Raw genomic sequence first — 16,522 nt, forward strand, 5'->3', positions numbered from 1 at the left:
TTAGATCAGATTAGATGGTATGTAGATGTCCACTGCCATCAGTGTGAATGTCTGTGTGAATGGGTGAATGTGACAGACACTGTGAAGCGCCTTGAGTAGTCAGATGACTAGAAAGGCGCTATATAAGTACAAGTCCATTTACCATCCATCTGACCAGGCTTGGACTGGTCCAACTAACTGGTGTGAGATCCAGGTATTTAACCTCTCACATGGCCGATGATGTCACTGAAACCCTTTGTGCTCCAAGTGCCAACGTCCGTCGTTAGAGTGGCAGTCATTGGTGGGCAGTTGGTTTCGACTTCGTTGGTGCTCTATTGAGTCTGAACGACAGTCGTTGGGGTCCCAGGAGGCCATGTGTGAACAGTTGTTCTTTGAGGTGAGATTGTTGAATCTCCCGGGAAGGGATGAAAGGGCTGCATTGTGAACCCATGGCACAGAAGTAATACGGAAGTTGGCAAATGTGGTCTGGTTTGAGATTTGTTCGGTTGTGTAAGGAATTGTGAGCCGCTCTCTTACTGTGGCCAAAACCTCCATGGTTGAAATACATGTGAACAGGGAGGTCATCCCGTAGGGTACCATGGTTTCATCTGGATCCATTTTTAAGTCTCAGATTTTGTTCACAAAGTCTATGGAGTTTTGGATGTGGTGTGGGGTGTTGCCAGGATGTTGGCTACGTGTTCGGCAATGTTTTAAGTAACCAAGTTTATGCTGCTGACAATGGGCCTGAGCGGGGCCCCTTCTTTACGGATTTTTTGGAGTCCATATAAGCAGGGGTTTATGTCCTGGGGATAGAGCCTGTAATATTGTGATTTTTCAATGACCCCCTCCTTTTTTAGTTGCTGTAGACACTCTTTAACCTTCTTTTTGTATCCGCTGGTGAGGTCTCATTTCAGAGTTTCATAAGTGTTAAAGTCACTGAGTAGTGCAGCGATCTTTGCCTGGTAATCAGTTGTATTGAGAACAACTGTACATCTACCTTTAAAAGCAGACAAGGGTCGATGCACATAATTACTATAGTAGATGCACACAATTACTATGTTGTATTATCTTACCTGATGGCCTGAACATTGCTGGTGAAGTTCTGCAAGTCATGTTTGATGAACATCATGTAAATGTCCCTCTTCTGCAGCAGTTGGTACATCATGTCAACATGAGGCATGATTTGATCAAATAGCTGCAGGAAAAAACAGAACCCTTTGTCCTGCAGCATCCCCAGGAAGCCAGATGCCTCCATCAAGGTGATGCTGTAAAATGAGCTGTCTGACTCTATGAGGTCAACCAGGTTCTCATAGACAGTACTTACAACCCTGCTGATGAAGTTCCATCTTGTGGATGATGCTCTAGGCAGCCTTCGTGCAACAATCTGGTCGAGAAGTGCCGTGCGTTTGGGTGACCGGGTAAAAAAACTGGAATTCCCACCCAAGTCAGAGAAAAAAACTGTCACTGCTGGTATGTGCGAAGTGGCCTTCTGCATGATTAAATTCAGATGGCGTGCATAACAATGCAAATAACGGGCATTTTTGTACTCTTCATGTACCTTTTGCTGCACACCAGCCCTCTCTCCTCATAAGCCTGAACAATGAGTTTCATCGTAAGTGGAAACACTGTTCAGTCACTCCAAAATTGCATCGTCAATGGAGTCAGCAGGTTTTAACAAGATGGGGACAAACTCAAATAACCGTTCTTGCACAGCATGTTTTCCGTCCATCTATCTCAGCACAAGCACCTACTGAGTCTGTGTAGACACGTCTGTGATTGCATCTGCTTTGATTGCCACAAATCAGCCGTTTTAACCTCCTCCACCATATGTTCCCTGGTGACAGATGCCATGCAATCCAGCAGCTCATTCTGCATCATCTTTGACGTGCCCTTAAAGTCTGTGGCCATTCTCAGGTGCTCCTCAAACACCTCGTCCAGCAACGCCACTAAGTCGACCAATCCACAAAAAATTCCTGGGTCGCTGGACCCCTCGCTTTCATTCTTGCTTTGCAAACCTAACTCAAACACGCTACATAATTTTACACAGTCAATAAGACGGCCTAGGATAGGCTGGTTTTTGCTCACTTCATCGTTGTGATGCCGCACAGCTAACCTGTAGCTCTCATCCAACTATGTTGCAACCCTCCCAAAGGCTGAAAGTTTTAGGCAGCTGTCCATATGCATTTTTGATGCTTCATGTTTCTTCTCCTTTTCCAAGAGATGCTGCATATCAGTGACACATGTCCAGGCTTTGTCCAGGCTGTGTCCGTCTTGGCGCCATCAGGGTGAATTAGAAAGCAGGGGTAGCAGAACAGACCATTAGCAACTTCACACCCTTGTAGTGTGTTGTTTCAATACAAAGGTGGGGAAGGATCAGAGTGACAATAAGCTAACATAAATCAAATAAAAATAAAGCTGACATAACATAAATCAAACAATAACTAAATGTGACAGAGTGCAATGGACATTGTGGTTAAACGTAGGTATATACAATATACAACAATACGCACCGTGCATCTCACTCTTGACCACCCATGCTTGTCTTTTCATATCTCCAGATGGCCAAATGTTGGAGAGGTTTGGTGCCTCTGTGCCCCATATGCATTGCGTGGCCTGGATTCAACAAAGCAGATGTAGCAAAGCTTTGCTTCCCTAACGGTGCTTTTCTGCAATTAAAGAGTATTCATCTCCCTCTTGCACTCCCTCTTGTACAACTGTTTGGCTCTTCTTTCCCCCTACCACTCGCTTCCTTTTCTATTCCTCCAATAGTCAGTTATATATACCACAAACAGGTCCCCTTGTGGGGACAGGCAGACATCCACTTATGTGCAGATTATTTTAGATTTATTACACAGGGGTTGTATGGATCAGTCTTAATTCAGAGGTGAAATCATTAAGGGGGGGATAGATATAGAGAGGATGCCACAGACATGGCCTGTCTGAGGCAGAGATCTCCTCTGTGGTCCTTTATAGCTTCTAGAACCAGAAATCGGACACTTGCATTACAAACCACCAGGCTTTTCAGAGAGAGGATGGAAGCAATTGTAAGGCTTGTTGGATTAGAGGGGCTGTGAAAGAGGAGACAGCTAGACAATGTCTCTAACTCACCTCAGTGTTGTAGGGTCCGCAAAGCATTATTGCATCTGTTTATTAAGCTGTATAACTCTAAAGTCAACTGCAAAGTGTTTGGATAGTAGAGAGAAGTGAGCTTCCTTGCAGGGAATCTATAAATCCTTTCTTTAAGTAGATGCACTTGCTGATCTCTACAAATAAGCATAGTTGTGTTTTTTTTCCCTTATGTCATGATAGCAATGCAAGTTCTTTTTTACTGTCACTTTAGATGGGAAATAAATGAATTTGAAATGCTGCTAATGTGAATGCCCCATGTAGTCTTCATTTGATCTGAACTAATGAAATCCCCCCAAAAATCATAGAGATAATCCACAAGTTCTCAAACTGTATCTTTACTTCACTCCCTCTTTACTCTCTTTACTGTATCAACACCTCTGCCACCTGAGGACTTTAGAGAACTGCCTTCAGGCCATCGTGGCCAACTAAGACATGTAGCTGCAACAGAAGTAATGCACTTCTCAGGGGAATCAATGCTGGTGCTTTTATTTGCACTCCACTGGATAAGTGATTTTTTGCTTTAATGCATACATATGTAAGTGGCCTCTTACATGTAAATAAAAAAAACAATTAACTCAGAATAGGCTAATTTAACAAACCAACCAAATATAATTTTTGCATGTATATTTGTATTACTAAATGAATTAACAAGCATGTCGATGGGATGTGTTAAAAAGATAAGAAGACTTGTTACCTGCAAACAAACAGAAATGTTGCTAATCAGGGCACACAGTCAGGGCCTGTCCACACGTAGCTGGCGTTATCGGAGCCTGAAAACTGTATTTTTTGTAACCAGGTCCCAGAATGGGAAGATTTGAGAACACCCCCCCGGGTTGTCGTCTGGACGGCGAAACCTCATACTTTGTTAACGATGCAGTCATCGTCCGACATAACAACAACAGTGCTGCTGCGAGAGGACAGACACGGATCCATACACTGAACTGTATTGTAAGCCACATGCATGTGAATGAATTAGGCCAACCATATATTTATCCCTTTTCCCTGATGCTCTGAATAAGATGCTAAATTGGTCGCTAGTCGCTTTTTATAAATAAAGTTGCCAAGAAAGTAGCAAGAAAGTGCCCGCCTGTGAGTGCTTTGGGCCTGGGAAGGGGCTCACAGCAGCACCCTTTGCTTGTTGAGAATGGAGTGTTTAGTGCATCAGAGTCCAAAACGGCACAAAAGTCTCAAATAACACCAGAAACAGTCGACAGATTTATCTCTAGGATGGAGGTGGATTTGGGAAATCTCCAGATTTAGAGAGAAACTCTCCAGTGTTTGTATTATAATTATACACAACACCATCTCCCCGTCTCTTCTTCTCCGTGTTGGTGTATTTCAGTGGCAGTTACAACGCCACATCCAGGCCTGGCATGTGTATTACAGAATTTTTAGTCGTTCTCACTGGTTTCTAGTGGACAAGAGATATTTCTCGAACCAATTTGTGGACAGAAAACTTTTTAAGAACGACAGAGGAAAAAAAGGTTGTTTTCGATCGTGTGGACGTACCCTCAGATGCTCAAAGCCACTGTTGCCAGAGGATTTAACGCTTCAGCTGCTTTAGGTCAAGTGGAACTCCACCATTGATATGCAAAATGTGTGCCAACACATGTACATGTACATACACATGCAACATGCAAGCTTTCAGCTTTTGGAAAGCTTTTGCAATGATTGGTGTGCATGTTCCTGAGTATCCTGTGGCTCTGTGTTTTGTATTTAATCATTAATACATTCCCCAAAACCCTGTAATGCAGATGCCAAATGTGGAAGTTAAAATTTCAACAGCTGCTTACATCTTTGTTTTGCATAAACCTAAAACTCAATGATTTGAAGTAGCTGTTTTAGTGAAAGCCTTTGGGTTGCTCAAAACAAACATGCAAGAAAATAATGAGCATCAATACAAAAAATGACTTGTCTGACTTTAGCTAATTATATATATACACAGATACATTTTAGAGGATTGCAAATATAATGGGGAGAATAGTTTCATAGAATGGAAAGGTATTTGATATAGTCCCAGACTAAATGGTGCGTTCCTAGCACTATTCCTGTGTGAAAGAGAGAAAAAGCAAGTAATTAGAAAAGAACCATTCCATTTCATTGACAGTTTTGCTGCATAATTTGTCTTAATAAATTCTTGCCTAATACTGTAATGCCTGTAATGTATATCACGTTTTGTCTCTGTGACATCTCATTATTAACGCAGTAAAAATGTGCTGTCTCCCAGATTTACATACAGGTGTTATACATCAAGAAAGATAGGTAGTCTTTTTAAGCTCTGTTGAACCATTTTCACATACGGTGTTGTACAGCCATGTAGAAATGCAGAACTGTCTCTGAATCACTATGGTGATGTTTATAAAACAACGTGGTCTCATGGGAGGGTGTATAAATAGCACGCCACTTTTCATGACTTGCATGACTTTTCGCGTGCATGTCTACGCATATTAAGCTTTTTTCGCGTGTCATTTAACGCCCGTAGTTCCCCAGGGTTAGGGTTAGGGTTAGGGTAAGGGTTAGGGTTAGGGTTAGGGCATTTCACGCCCGTTATTTCAGCCATCCTTCACATGAAATATTGATTTAAAAACAACCCTCTGACAGAAAGCTCCACCACTTCGTATTTCTCCGGAAAGTAGCGGAGAAATACGAACACGTGGGTTTTCCCTCAATGACATTTGTGCGTGAAATGACAACGCCATCTCTGCACTATACAAGTTGAGACTACATGGCGTAAAATGACACGCAAAAAACATGACATGCGTTGTAATTATACGCGAGATGGCTTGAGAGAAATAGCGTGTCATTCACACGCCTTTTGGTGAGACCAGGCTGTATAAAAAGGTCCATTACTGTAACTACAGTGGTGGCACAAGTCTGGATGGCTGGAAAGCACAGTTTTCAAACATGGCTTTGCTTTTAGAAGCTGTCGTTTCCTGTTAAGCCTGTGAATGTTCTCATTCGTCCAGGTCATCGTTATCCTCAAAGCAATTTCAGTCAAAAACAACTGGACTGGTTGTTTGTCTAGGAAGACGTTTCACCTCTCATCCAAGAGGCTTCATCAGTTCATGTACGCATCTGACCAGGCTGGGACTGGTCCAACTAAATGGTGTGAGATCCAGGTATTTAACCTCTCACGAGGCCGATGATGTCACAGAAACCCTTTGTGCTCCAAATGCCCACGCCCGTCGTTAGAGTGACAGTCGTTGGTGGGCAGTTGGTTTCCACTTTGTTAGTGCTCTATTGAGTCTGAACGACAGTCGTTGGGGTCACACGGGGTCATGTGTCAACAGTTGTCCTTTGAGGTTAGATTGTTGAATCTCCTGGGAAGGGATGAAAGGGCAGTATTGTAAATTGGAGATAAGTGGTGTCTCAGACCTCCTCCTCTGTTTAGCGATGGTTTCTCCCCTTTTAAATAGATGGCTTCTTTTACTCCTCTTTCAAACCATCTGTCCTCTCTGTCCAAGATTTGGACATTGCTGTCATCAAAGGAGTGGGCTTTCTCCTTGAGGTGTAAGTGGACAGCGGAGTCCAGGCCTGAGGAGTTAGCTCTCCTGTGTTGGGCCATGCTTTTATGCAGTGGTTGTTTTGTTTCTCCAATTTAAAGATCTTTGCATTCCTCGTTGCATTGGACAGCATAAACCAGGTTGCTTTTGTGGTGGTGTGGTGTTCTGTCCTTTGGATGTACTAGTCTCTGTCTGAGTGTGTTACCGGGTTTGAAATACACAGGGATGCAGTGTTTGTTGAAGATCCTCCTGAGTTTCTACGATACCCCAGCCACATATGGGATGACTATGTTGTTTCTCCTATTATCTTTTTCTTTCTCAACCAATTTGGTTTTCTTTCTGGAGGCATCTGCCGTTTTAACAAAGGTCCGGCTGGGGTAGCCACAAGTTCCTGTTGCATCCCCCTGTTCTGTAGCTTAAAATCAAAACCCCATCATTGCTGGGTGTCTACATCAAGCAACGATGTGTGAGCTTGTACCAATATGACCATTTGTTCATTTTTAATATAATAGTCCCATTCTCATCCTAACTTGTCATGCATGGCCATTTTTTCAGGACCTTTTGGCGTCACTTGTCAATGTACTTGGTAGCCCTGCATGGAAAACGGTAATGCTCCGCTACGGTCACTGTTTCAAACACGGGGAACGCTAGGCTAGTGCAGTGAATTCAAACAAAACTATGTGGTTACGTTTGGACAACAAAACCACTTGGTTAGTCACAGTTTGTCACTGTGTTCTTCTGGATTGCTATGGTGGGATTTGTGCATCAGAATCAATCACAGAGGGCCGTGACAAAATGAGAATAGGCTTGGGTTCCGAAACCTCTTAGTGAGATAGTGTCACAAGTCTAAAATGATGCTCGAGTGGAAGAATGTTTTTGAAAAAGTCTTGCAAGCAAGTGTCTTGACCTTTTGATATTCTAAATTTGGAAAAAATCTAAAGCCTCCCTCATAGATTACAGGTGATTTATATCTTGCTTTTGGTTGTTTCAGCATTGTCAACTCCCTGTGCAGTGCCACTTAGCAAACAAGCCTGAGGCAGTGTGCTTTCTCCAAAGGCAAGAGGTTATATGAGTTACCCCACATTCACAGGGAACAACTGTGAATGTGGGGTAACTTATATTAACTTATATTAATACAATTTGGCTTTGTCTCTTCATGCGTACATTATATATTATACGGACTAATCTCCGAATGCGTTGATGTTGTTTACCTCACTGAATGGATTGGATTGGATCAGGAGGGAAGCATCTTCAGGGACAAACGAAAGAAGGACCCAACAATTTCCTTCTTCAAAGCAGCATTAGTGGCTCCATTAAAATCCTGTCACCCTTTTTCCTTCATGGCTGTCTGTGGCTTCTGAGAAGAGAAGAAATCACAGTCATTCAAATGCTAAGTGACTCTAACACTCCTGCGAATATCATAAAGGAAATAACTACTCCATCATCTGCCATGAAGATGCAGAAAAAAAACTGTGTTTTGAATACTCTATCCCCTTACCTCTGCAGTCTCTCGTCACAAGCCATTATGTCTGTAGAAAGCCAACTGCTCGACACATGCATAACGCCGTACTGTGCCAGTCTTAATTAAGACTTAACCATGTGCATGAACACATACCGGCAACTGCTGAAGAGACTGTCTCACCAATGTTATCATGTCAGCAGGTTTTCAATCCCTTGCTTTTAGACATTATAAGGGATGAGCTCAGCATGGCTGCAAATGAATCAATGAGATAATTGGAGGCAGGAGCACTATCTATACTCCAGGCCTTGGGACAAGTGATAGTTGCGTAGGAGGAGCTCTAGGGGCAAAAAGGGTAGACCCTATCTCATCCATCATTAGAGGAATCATCATATTAATTGCTCTCTCTTTTTGCTTCACAGGTCACAGATGGAGGGACCATCAAGCAGAAAATCTTCACCTACGATGCTATGTTTAATACAAATTACTCTCACATGGAGGACTACCGCAGACGTGAAGACCTTGTGTACCAATCAACTGTCCGGTGAGCCTCAGAATCAATTGGTTTTAAATTAAAACAAGACTCATTAGTTGCTTAACTCTGGTCGTATTGTTACCTTGTTTTGCTCCATTCATTTGGCAGAACTAGTAAACTGCAGAATGTTAAATGTACTGTATAATCAAACAACCGAGATGAACTCTTGCTCCATGCTGCATAACTTCCCATTCACAGCCATCTGCTGCTGGTCAGGGCAGCCTGATCTGGAGTGACCGGGCAAAGGTGTCAATGCATTATTAGATGAGGACAGGATGCATCTCTAATCAGCAACTCTGCTCAGAATAAAGAGTTCAGTGTTAAAGATTTAGCCAAGCCGGGGGGGCTCAAAAGTGTTTTTTTTTGCCCATATGCAACTGATACCACTGATACCATGCCTCCACGAATGACAACTTCGTAGAGGCTCGCCATATCATTCAAAAAGTACTGCACATGGATTTACTGTGCTTACCTTTATTTTTCCTAAACAGCCAAAGGCGTATCACTGTTTACTTAAGTGTTATATTAGTAAATATACATGTAATATCTACCATTTCAATTTCAACTTTTCTTTTTAGATGTGAATCTAAAATGTGAAGAATGTGAAGTCTGAAAATACATTTGCTCAATTTTGAAACATTGAGGGTACTTTATTGGCGGGGACAATTCATGCTTTTCAGAAATTGGGATCCCCCAGGATCTGCACCTATGTACATATACAATTCCTGCACGGCCACACTGTGCATGCAATAACATGTTCTACTGAGCGAGACCTGGGGACTGTCTACTTTTACCCCAGGCTTCAACAATGCACCTAGCAGCTGTGTGCCCAGCTCCTCATTTCTGCCTCTGCTCTGGCTCTCTTCCCACTGTAGATTTTCCTGTCTGAATGCTCCATAACACAAAGGAAGTTCTGGTCATTCATTGCACCTATGACTTAAGTCTTTGCATCCATTTGTAATGATTCGACTTTTAACGTTCCCTTTTATCATATCTTTGCCCTGTTTTTTTTTTTTTTTGGATTCCACTCATGTACATTCCCACCTCTGGGAGAGAGGTGGGGATTTCCTTTTTCCCTTTCCCCCTCCTTTTTTTATGTGTGGTGTGGCTGCCCAGCTGAGGATGATTTATCTGGACAATCCTACTATCCCTATGGGAGAGTAGGCATCATCACAATGGAATGGCGCACACACTTACATGCACACAGATATGAAAACATAACCCCCTACGCCCAGACACCCCCACACACAAACAGACAGAGGAAGTAAGAGAGCGAGTATAACACAGTACACCAAAGGGAAAGGGGGATTTCAAATTAATCTGCATCAGAAGCAGTGTGATGCTACCTGCACTCACCTGTATCCGGATTTGTGTCAGAATGCTTAGCCTGTGTTTGTCAATCAGAGAGAAATGTGGACTTCAGCCACAACATTCTTGCATTCAAGAAAAACATCCCTTCTGACTGGTCACAGTTCCACGTTCATGGTGTAACACAGAAGCTCAACATTACTAAGAAATGCAAAAAGCTGAATTCCTACTTGCTATAATCTCCCATTTCCACCTGAGAATGGTAGATCTTCTGTACAAAGCCATAGCAGTCTGACAGATCCACTTGCACAACTGAAAATGAATGCCTCGATATTCTGTATTTTTCATGAACTCATAACATTTTATCGAAAACTATTTTTTATTAAACTATATTTTTAGCTTTTCCCTTTTTTTCCTTTTGTAGTCTTCTGCTTCACAGCAATATATGATTATCACGCTATAGTACAGTAACTTTAATGGAGATTATTTTTTCTTCTCACACGTCAGAGATTAGTCCTTGTGAGACTAAAGACAGATGTCTTAAGTCATGTAGCCGATGATACTTGAAGTTTGGAGGACCTCCAGTAAAGCTCAACTCGTGAGAGCAGGAGTATGCATTTCTTTCCTTTTTAAAAATCCTTAGGCACATCAAGGGCATACGTATGTTTGCTTTTACCAACAGTATGTCTGATAAAAGTCTGCAAGTGGTAGTTTGAAGTGCCATTTTGCTTTACATTGGTATTGTCAGTCTGTGGACATGTTGCTTGTGGCAGAATAAAATAAATGTGCAGGTTAAAATTAAGAGCAAACGGCAATATGTTGAACAAAAACAATACTGAATTGGTATTCTGAACCACCAGTCAGACAACGTCTCACCAATCTCTAATCCTATATAAGCTCTGAAGACGATTTAGCTTCTAAGAGCAATGGACAATATTTCTTGGATATGGGTGTAGCCAGTGGATATTCAGGCCAAGACTTCTTCTTTGATGCATTGGTAATGTCCAATTAGCAACTTGAGATGCAAGATTGTAGTTGAGACAACTTCTCTTTAAACAAATACTTGCATGTGAATGTAATTTTAAAAAGCTAACAAAAATGGCAATCATCATCAGACGATAGCCCATGGGATTGCATTTTGGCAAATGCATTCCGCCTCTTTTGGTCTACACGCCAACCTGAAACCAAAGCCTGCTCAAACGTGATTGGTCAATACTACTCGGACTACAATCAGTAACCAGAGCAAATACTTTCCGTACCGGATTCTTGTCCTTTTTCCTACAGATTCTACATTCATATGCAAATATCTGTTCAGAGAGATTATTCTCTCACTGACTAGATGAGTCTCTGACTGACTAACTCTGCAAATTGTCCAACATGCAAAATCAGCATCATGTCTGCCCATAATGATAAAAACGAACAGCTTTAAGCTCTGAATTGTATATGCATGACTGACTGAAAGCCACTGATGCCTACTCTGGGTGAATAGAAAATCAGGTCGGTCTTTGAGTATCTGCTGGAATGTTCCTTGGGAGTGATAAGTAAAGTATTTGCTTCTTAAATTGGCCATGAATAAAACAGTAAGTAAGGGCGCACTCACACTGTCCATCCTTACCGTGCCCCGTGCTTTAGGGTACCACCCCCCCCCCTCCCTCTCCCCCCCGCGGCCCAGGCCCGTTTGTACTCACACACTACCTGGGCCTCGGCGGAATGCTTCTTGCTGCCTATACATCATCACGCCGTCACACGTCACACGCATTGATTGACGTCATCGTGATGCGTCGCTTTGTTTACAAATCTTTCCATAGACCTTGTCCAACTGTTTTTGAATATTTTCATCTGACCAAATCTGCAGTAAACACTCCACCTCCGCATCACACCAGCGTGAACCTTTCGCCGCCATTGTTTTAAATGTCCATGCATGGTCCGTCCTTCTTTTTTCTATGTCTGAACAGGCGCACATAAAATGACGTCAGAACCACCGTAGGCCTCGTGCTCGTACACGTGCGCACGCTCGTGCTCGTATATGTGCAAACGTGCTTTACAAAAGCCCACCTCTCCCAAACGGGCCGTGACCAGCAAGTGTACCGCTCCTGAGTGCGCTCTAAGACACAACCCAATTAGTGCACATAGAATGGAGCTTTAGAGCTCATGTAATCAGTGAAAAGTATTTTGTGTGAGCTTTCTTAGAGCGTGCTCACACTATCCTTTTGGCCGCGGCCAAAACCGTTTTTTCAGCTAAAGTCTAGTACCTTTAAGTAGTGTGAGCGCACCCGCTCCGCGCTCAACTGGGGCCAGCTGGGCCGCCACGGCCCGCTTGAAAGAGGTGGGCTTTAGCGGAGCCGTTTGCACATGTACGAGCACGAGCGTGTGCACGTGTACGAGCATGAGCACGAGCCCTACGGCGGTAGCGTTATGTGCGCCTGTTCGGACATTTAACAACAACAACAATGGCGGTGAAAGGTTCACGTTGGTGTGATGCGGAGGTGGAGTGTTTACTGCAGATTTGGTCGGATGAAAATATTCAAAAACAGTCGACAAGACGCACAAAAACTCTGAGGTCTACGGAAAGATCTGGAAACAAAGCCACACACACGCGATCAACGCGTGTGACGTGTTACGGCTTGAAGGCGTATGGACAGCAAGAAGCATTGGCCGAGGCCCAGGTAGTGTGAGTACAAACGGGGTTGGGGCGCGGGGGGGAGAGGGAGGGGGGACAAGTACCCTAAAGTCCGGGTCTCGGTCCGGGAGGATAGTGTGAGCGCGCCCTTAGTTGGCTCTTACTCTTGTTCCAGTAATACCTTCATGTTTTCTACCTATTTATCGCTGTGCTCTTCCCATTGCATTTATGTGGATTTGAATTCATGAATGCAGTATGGATAGCAAACAACAGAACTAGAGCTTTGTGGATATGAACAATGAGAGGAGCTATATCAGCACTTACTATAATGTAAACAGCCAGCACAAAGCCAATCACACCTCCCTTGACACTCAGAGAATCACAGCATGATCCTTGTCATTTTGTTTCATGATCATTTCTTAAGGAAACATGAGTGACTACAAAGCTCTCTTTGCATCCAGTACTTGAGGCAATTTGCCTCTGTTTCTCACCAAGTGTGTACTGACTTTCTTTCATAGGCTTGACCCATTCATCCATACGGCTTCAGGCCAGAAAGAGTATCTGACAATGTGCTAGTTAATTTGATGCAGCGATTGACTGGATGAGCTATCGGACGCCGCTCTGTCAAGAGTGCGCTTTTTCACCCTCCATCTAGGCAGTTGCATTTGCTTGCATTTGTAGGCAGGATGAGCTCTACATAACAGGAAAAAGCTTTCAGATGCAACTCCTTGGGGACAATCGATCTCTCTTTGCGGTGTGCTGTTTTTTCTGCTCAACCATGGGGGCCCATTGCTGTTGATCTCCACCGTGTATGTGTTGTTTTCTGGTGCATAGGTGAGTTTGTAGTGTGTTTAATGTCGTTTGCTAGAAATTGTTTGTTTCTTCTATTACTTGGTTGCATATTAACCATACTTATGTTGTGCTGATATTGAGTTTTGTTTGTAAAGCTGTGGAAAAGTATTGCATTTTTTCAGTAATATGTTGCCTTAGGCCATTGCTAATCATCTTTTTAGGACTCACTGATTAATGAAGTTTGTAATTTTAAAACAAAGTAAATGACGAAATGATTCAAAGAGCAATGAAACATGAACAAAGTTTAAAGAGGGATTTGTGTGGGGGGAAATAACTGAAAGGGGTTTTGGGGATTAATCATGGTAAATGGTAAATGGACTTGTACTTATATAGTGCCTTTCTAGTCGTCTGACTGCTCAAGGCGCTTTCACACTAATCACATTCGCTCAGACATTCACACTGATGGCAGTTGACATCTATATACCATCTAATCTAATCTAAACATTCACACCACATTCACATACCCATGCGCAGCACGGGGAGCAATTTAGGTCCCAGTGTCTTGCCCAAGGCCATTCGACATGCAGATCTGGAGGAGCCAGGGATCAAACCGCTGATCTTTCGAATGGAATGGTGGACAACCTGCTTTACAGTCGCCACCAATCTAATACTAGTATACTTTAGCTACTAAAGGACTCAAAACACTCATAAATGATTGCTCTTCGGTGTGGAGTTTGAATGTTCTCCCTGTGTCTGCGTGGGTTCTCCCACAGTCCAAAGACATGCAGGTTGGTAGGTTAATTGAGGACTCTAAATAAGTGCCCGTAGGTATGAATATGAGTGTGAATGGTCTGCCCTGATGGATGATGACGGATAACTGTGTGTTACATAATAGTCCTGCAGACATTTTTTTTTAATTATTGTAAATGGCGCAATGACATGCGATTCAGGTGGAGACAGCTCGAATGGAGTGTATGGCGCGACAAGACGTGGCGCGAATGAAGCGTCTAGAGCATAGTTCACTAACTGGTGGACCGCGGTCCGAGTCCGGACCCAGAGGCAATCCTGTACGGACCCGGAACTATAATACATTTATTATTACGGTAAATTAATTTGACGGGATAAATTGATTTAACGTGCGCAGCTTTTCGTCGCAGCTTTTCTAGTGTTTACGGCTGCTCCGGTTCAGATCAGGAAATGAACTGACCAATCACGTACGAGCTAAGTCATCCCATGTGATGCTACTCAGCTAATCAAGTCTCTGCATTCCAGGCAGCAAACAGTGGCACAGTCAAAAAATTAAGAGGCGAATGACGGATGAAAGGACAACAGAGAGACAGAAAGGACGATAAAGAAAGCAGTACAGAGAGAGGAGACAATCAGAGGAGTGATTTGGAGACAGGGAGAAAATCAAAGACGATCAACACACGATCGGAAGAGTGAAGCGGGAGTAGGGAGAGAAACAGACGATCAGAAAGTGAGTCGGGATCAGAGAGAAACAGACGGTCAGAAAGTGAGTTTCGATCAGAGAGAAACAGACGGTCAGAAAGTGAGCCGGGAGCAGAGAGAAACAGACGGTTAGAAAGTAGGTCTGGATCAAAGAGAAACAGACGGTCAGAAAGTGAGTCTGGATCAGAGAGAAACAGACGGTCAGAAAGTGAGTCTGGATCAGAGAGAAACAGACGGTCAGAAAGTGAGTCTGGATCAGAGAGAAACAGATGGCACTATCTAAGAAAAGAAAAGTTGATAGCTAAAATAGAGCTTTCAGTCTGGAATGGACAGATTCATTTCTGTTCATTCTTCCCTCACGCAGTACAAAACCACTGTGTCTGATATGCTCCGAGACTGTAGCTCTCATTAAAAGTGGCAATGTGAAGCGCCACTATGACATAAAGCACAAAGATTTCGACCGAGCTGAGGATGCAGAAAATAAGCAGTCTCAGAGCCCAGTATGACCAGTCCACCAGGATCTTGACCCACTGATTCACTGCCCAACAACGTGCTTATGAATGTTCCCTCAGAGTTGCTTGGATTTTAGGTCAACACAAAAAAACATTTACTGAAGGGGGGGTTGTCAAGGAGTGCATGAGTGCAGTAGCTGAAACCTTATATGAAGGAGAAAAAAAAGAAGAGTTGTGTAACAAAATAACGCAAATACCTATGTCAGCATCATCAGCCACAAAGAAAAGTGAGGTTTTAACACAGAATGTACTAGCCCAGCTGAATGAAGCCATCCATGAGGCACCATGTGTAGGCTTGGCTGTAGATGAGTCCACTGATGTCTCTGACAATGCTCAATTGTTAGTCTATGTTAGGTTATTCAACAAAGACCAGAACACATTCTGTGAGGACCTGTTGGGTGTGACTTCCCTTCAGACCAGTACACGAGGAGAGGACAACTACCAGGCCATTAAGGAGATGTTAAGAGAGCGAGGAATAGAGCCAAAACAAGTGGTTTCCATAACCACGGATGGAGCCCCTGCCATGACAGGAAGAGAGAGAGTAACTGTAGCAAGACTGAGAGAAGACAAACCTGAGCTCATTGCATACCACTGCATAATCCACCAGTCTGTCCTCTGTTCCACCCTGTCAGATGAGCATGCTGAGGTGATGAACACAATAATGGAAATGATACATTTTCTCAGGGCATCCACCTCCTATCAGCATCGTATGCTCAGAGAATTCCTCAGAGATGTTGAAGCAAACCCTGATGATCTTTTGCTGCCCAACAATGTGAGATGGCTCAGCAAAGGCAGAGTTCTGGAGCGGTTTTGGTCCATCAGAAGGAAGGTAGCAGATGTCTTGGTAGCGCTGAAGAGTCAGAAGGCAACACAGTTTTCTCTCTTTTTAAAAGATGAGAAAAAGATGAATAATGTGGTATTTTTGGTGGATATCACTTCACATCTGAATACACTGAATATGAAGCTACAGGGCAAGAACAATTCTATTTGTGAACTGATAACAGCTGTGCTCTCCTTTCAGAGGAAACTAGAGTTGTTCAGCGAAGACCTGCAAGGAGACTGTGCCCACTTCCCAGCAGTGCAGGACCAGGTTCAGGGAAAGAGAGATGGGTCTGCCTTTGTTGACTTTGTTAATAAGCTGATTGTTAACTTTAGCAAACGTTTTGACAGCTTCTGCTTTGGACAGCAGCTCACCATCTTCATTCAGAACCCATTTCTCATCACAGATGTCAGGGG

At 43.2% G+C, this 16,522-nt stretch overlaps 1 protein-coding gene across 1 annotated transcript in view; it reads left to right on the forward strand.

The window, feature by feature from the left end:
- igsf21a (immunoglobin superfamily, member 21a) overlaps positions 1–16,522 on the forward strand; it is a gene marked incomplete at both ends in the record, with an annotated part of 253,389 nt that overhangs the window by 110,884 nt on the left and 125,983 nt on the right. The window contains one exon of the mRNA XM_083938799.1: positions 8,493–8,614. Coding sequence (XP_083794925.1) covers positions 8,493–8,614 — 122 coding nt within the window. The remainder of the gene's footprint in view (positions 1–8,492; positions 8,615–16,522) is intronic.

The sequence above is a fragment of the Echiichthys vipera genome, assembly GCF_963691815.1.
Source record: "Echiichthys vipera genome assembly, chromosome: X".
NCBI lineage: Eukaryota > Metazoa > Chordata > Actinopteri > Perciformes > Trachinidae > Echiichthys > Echiichthys vipera.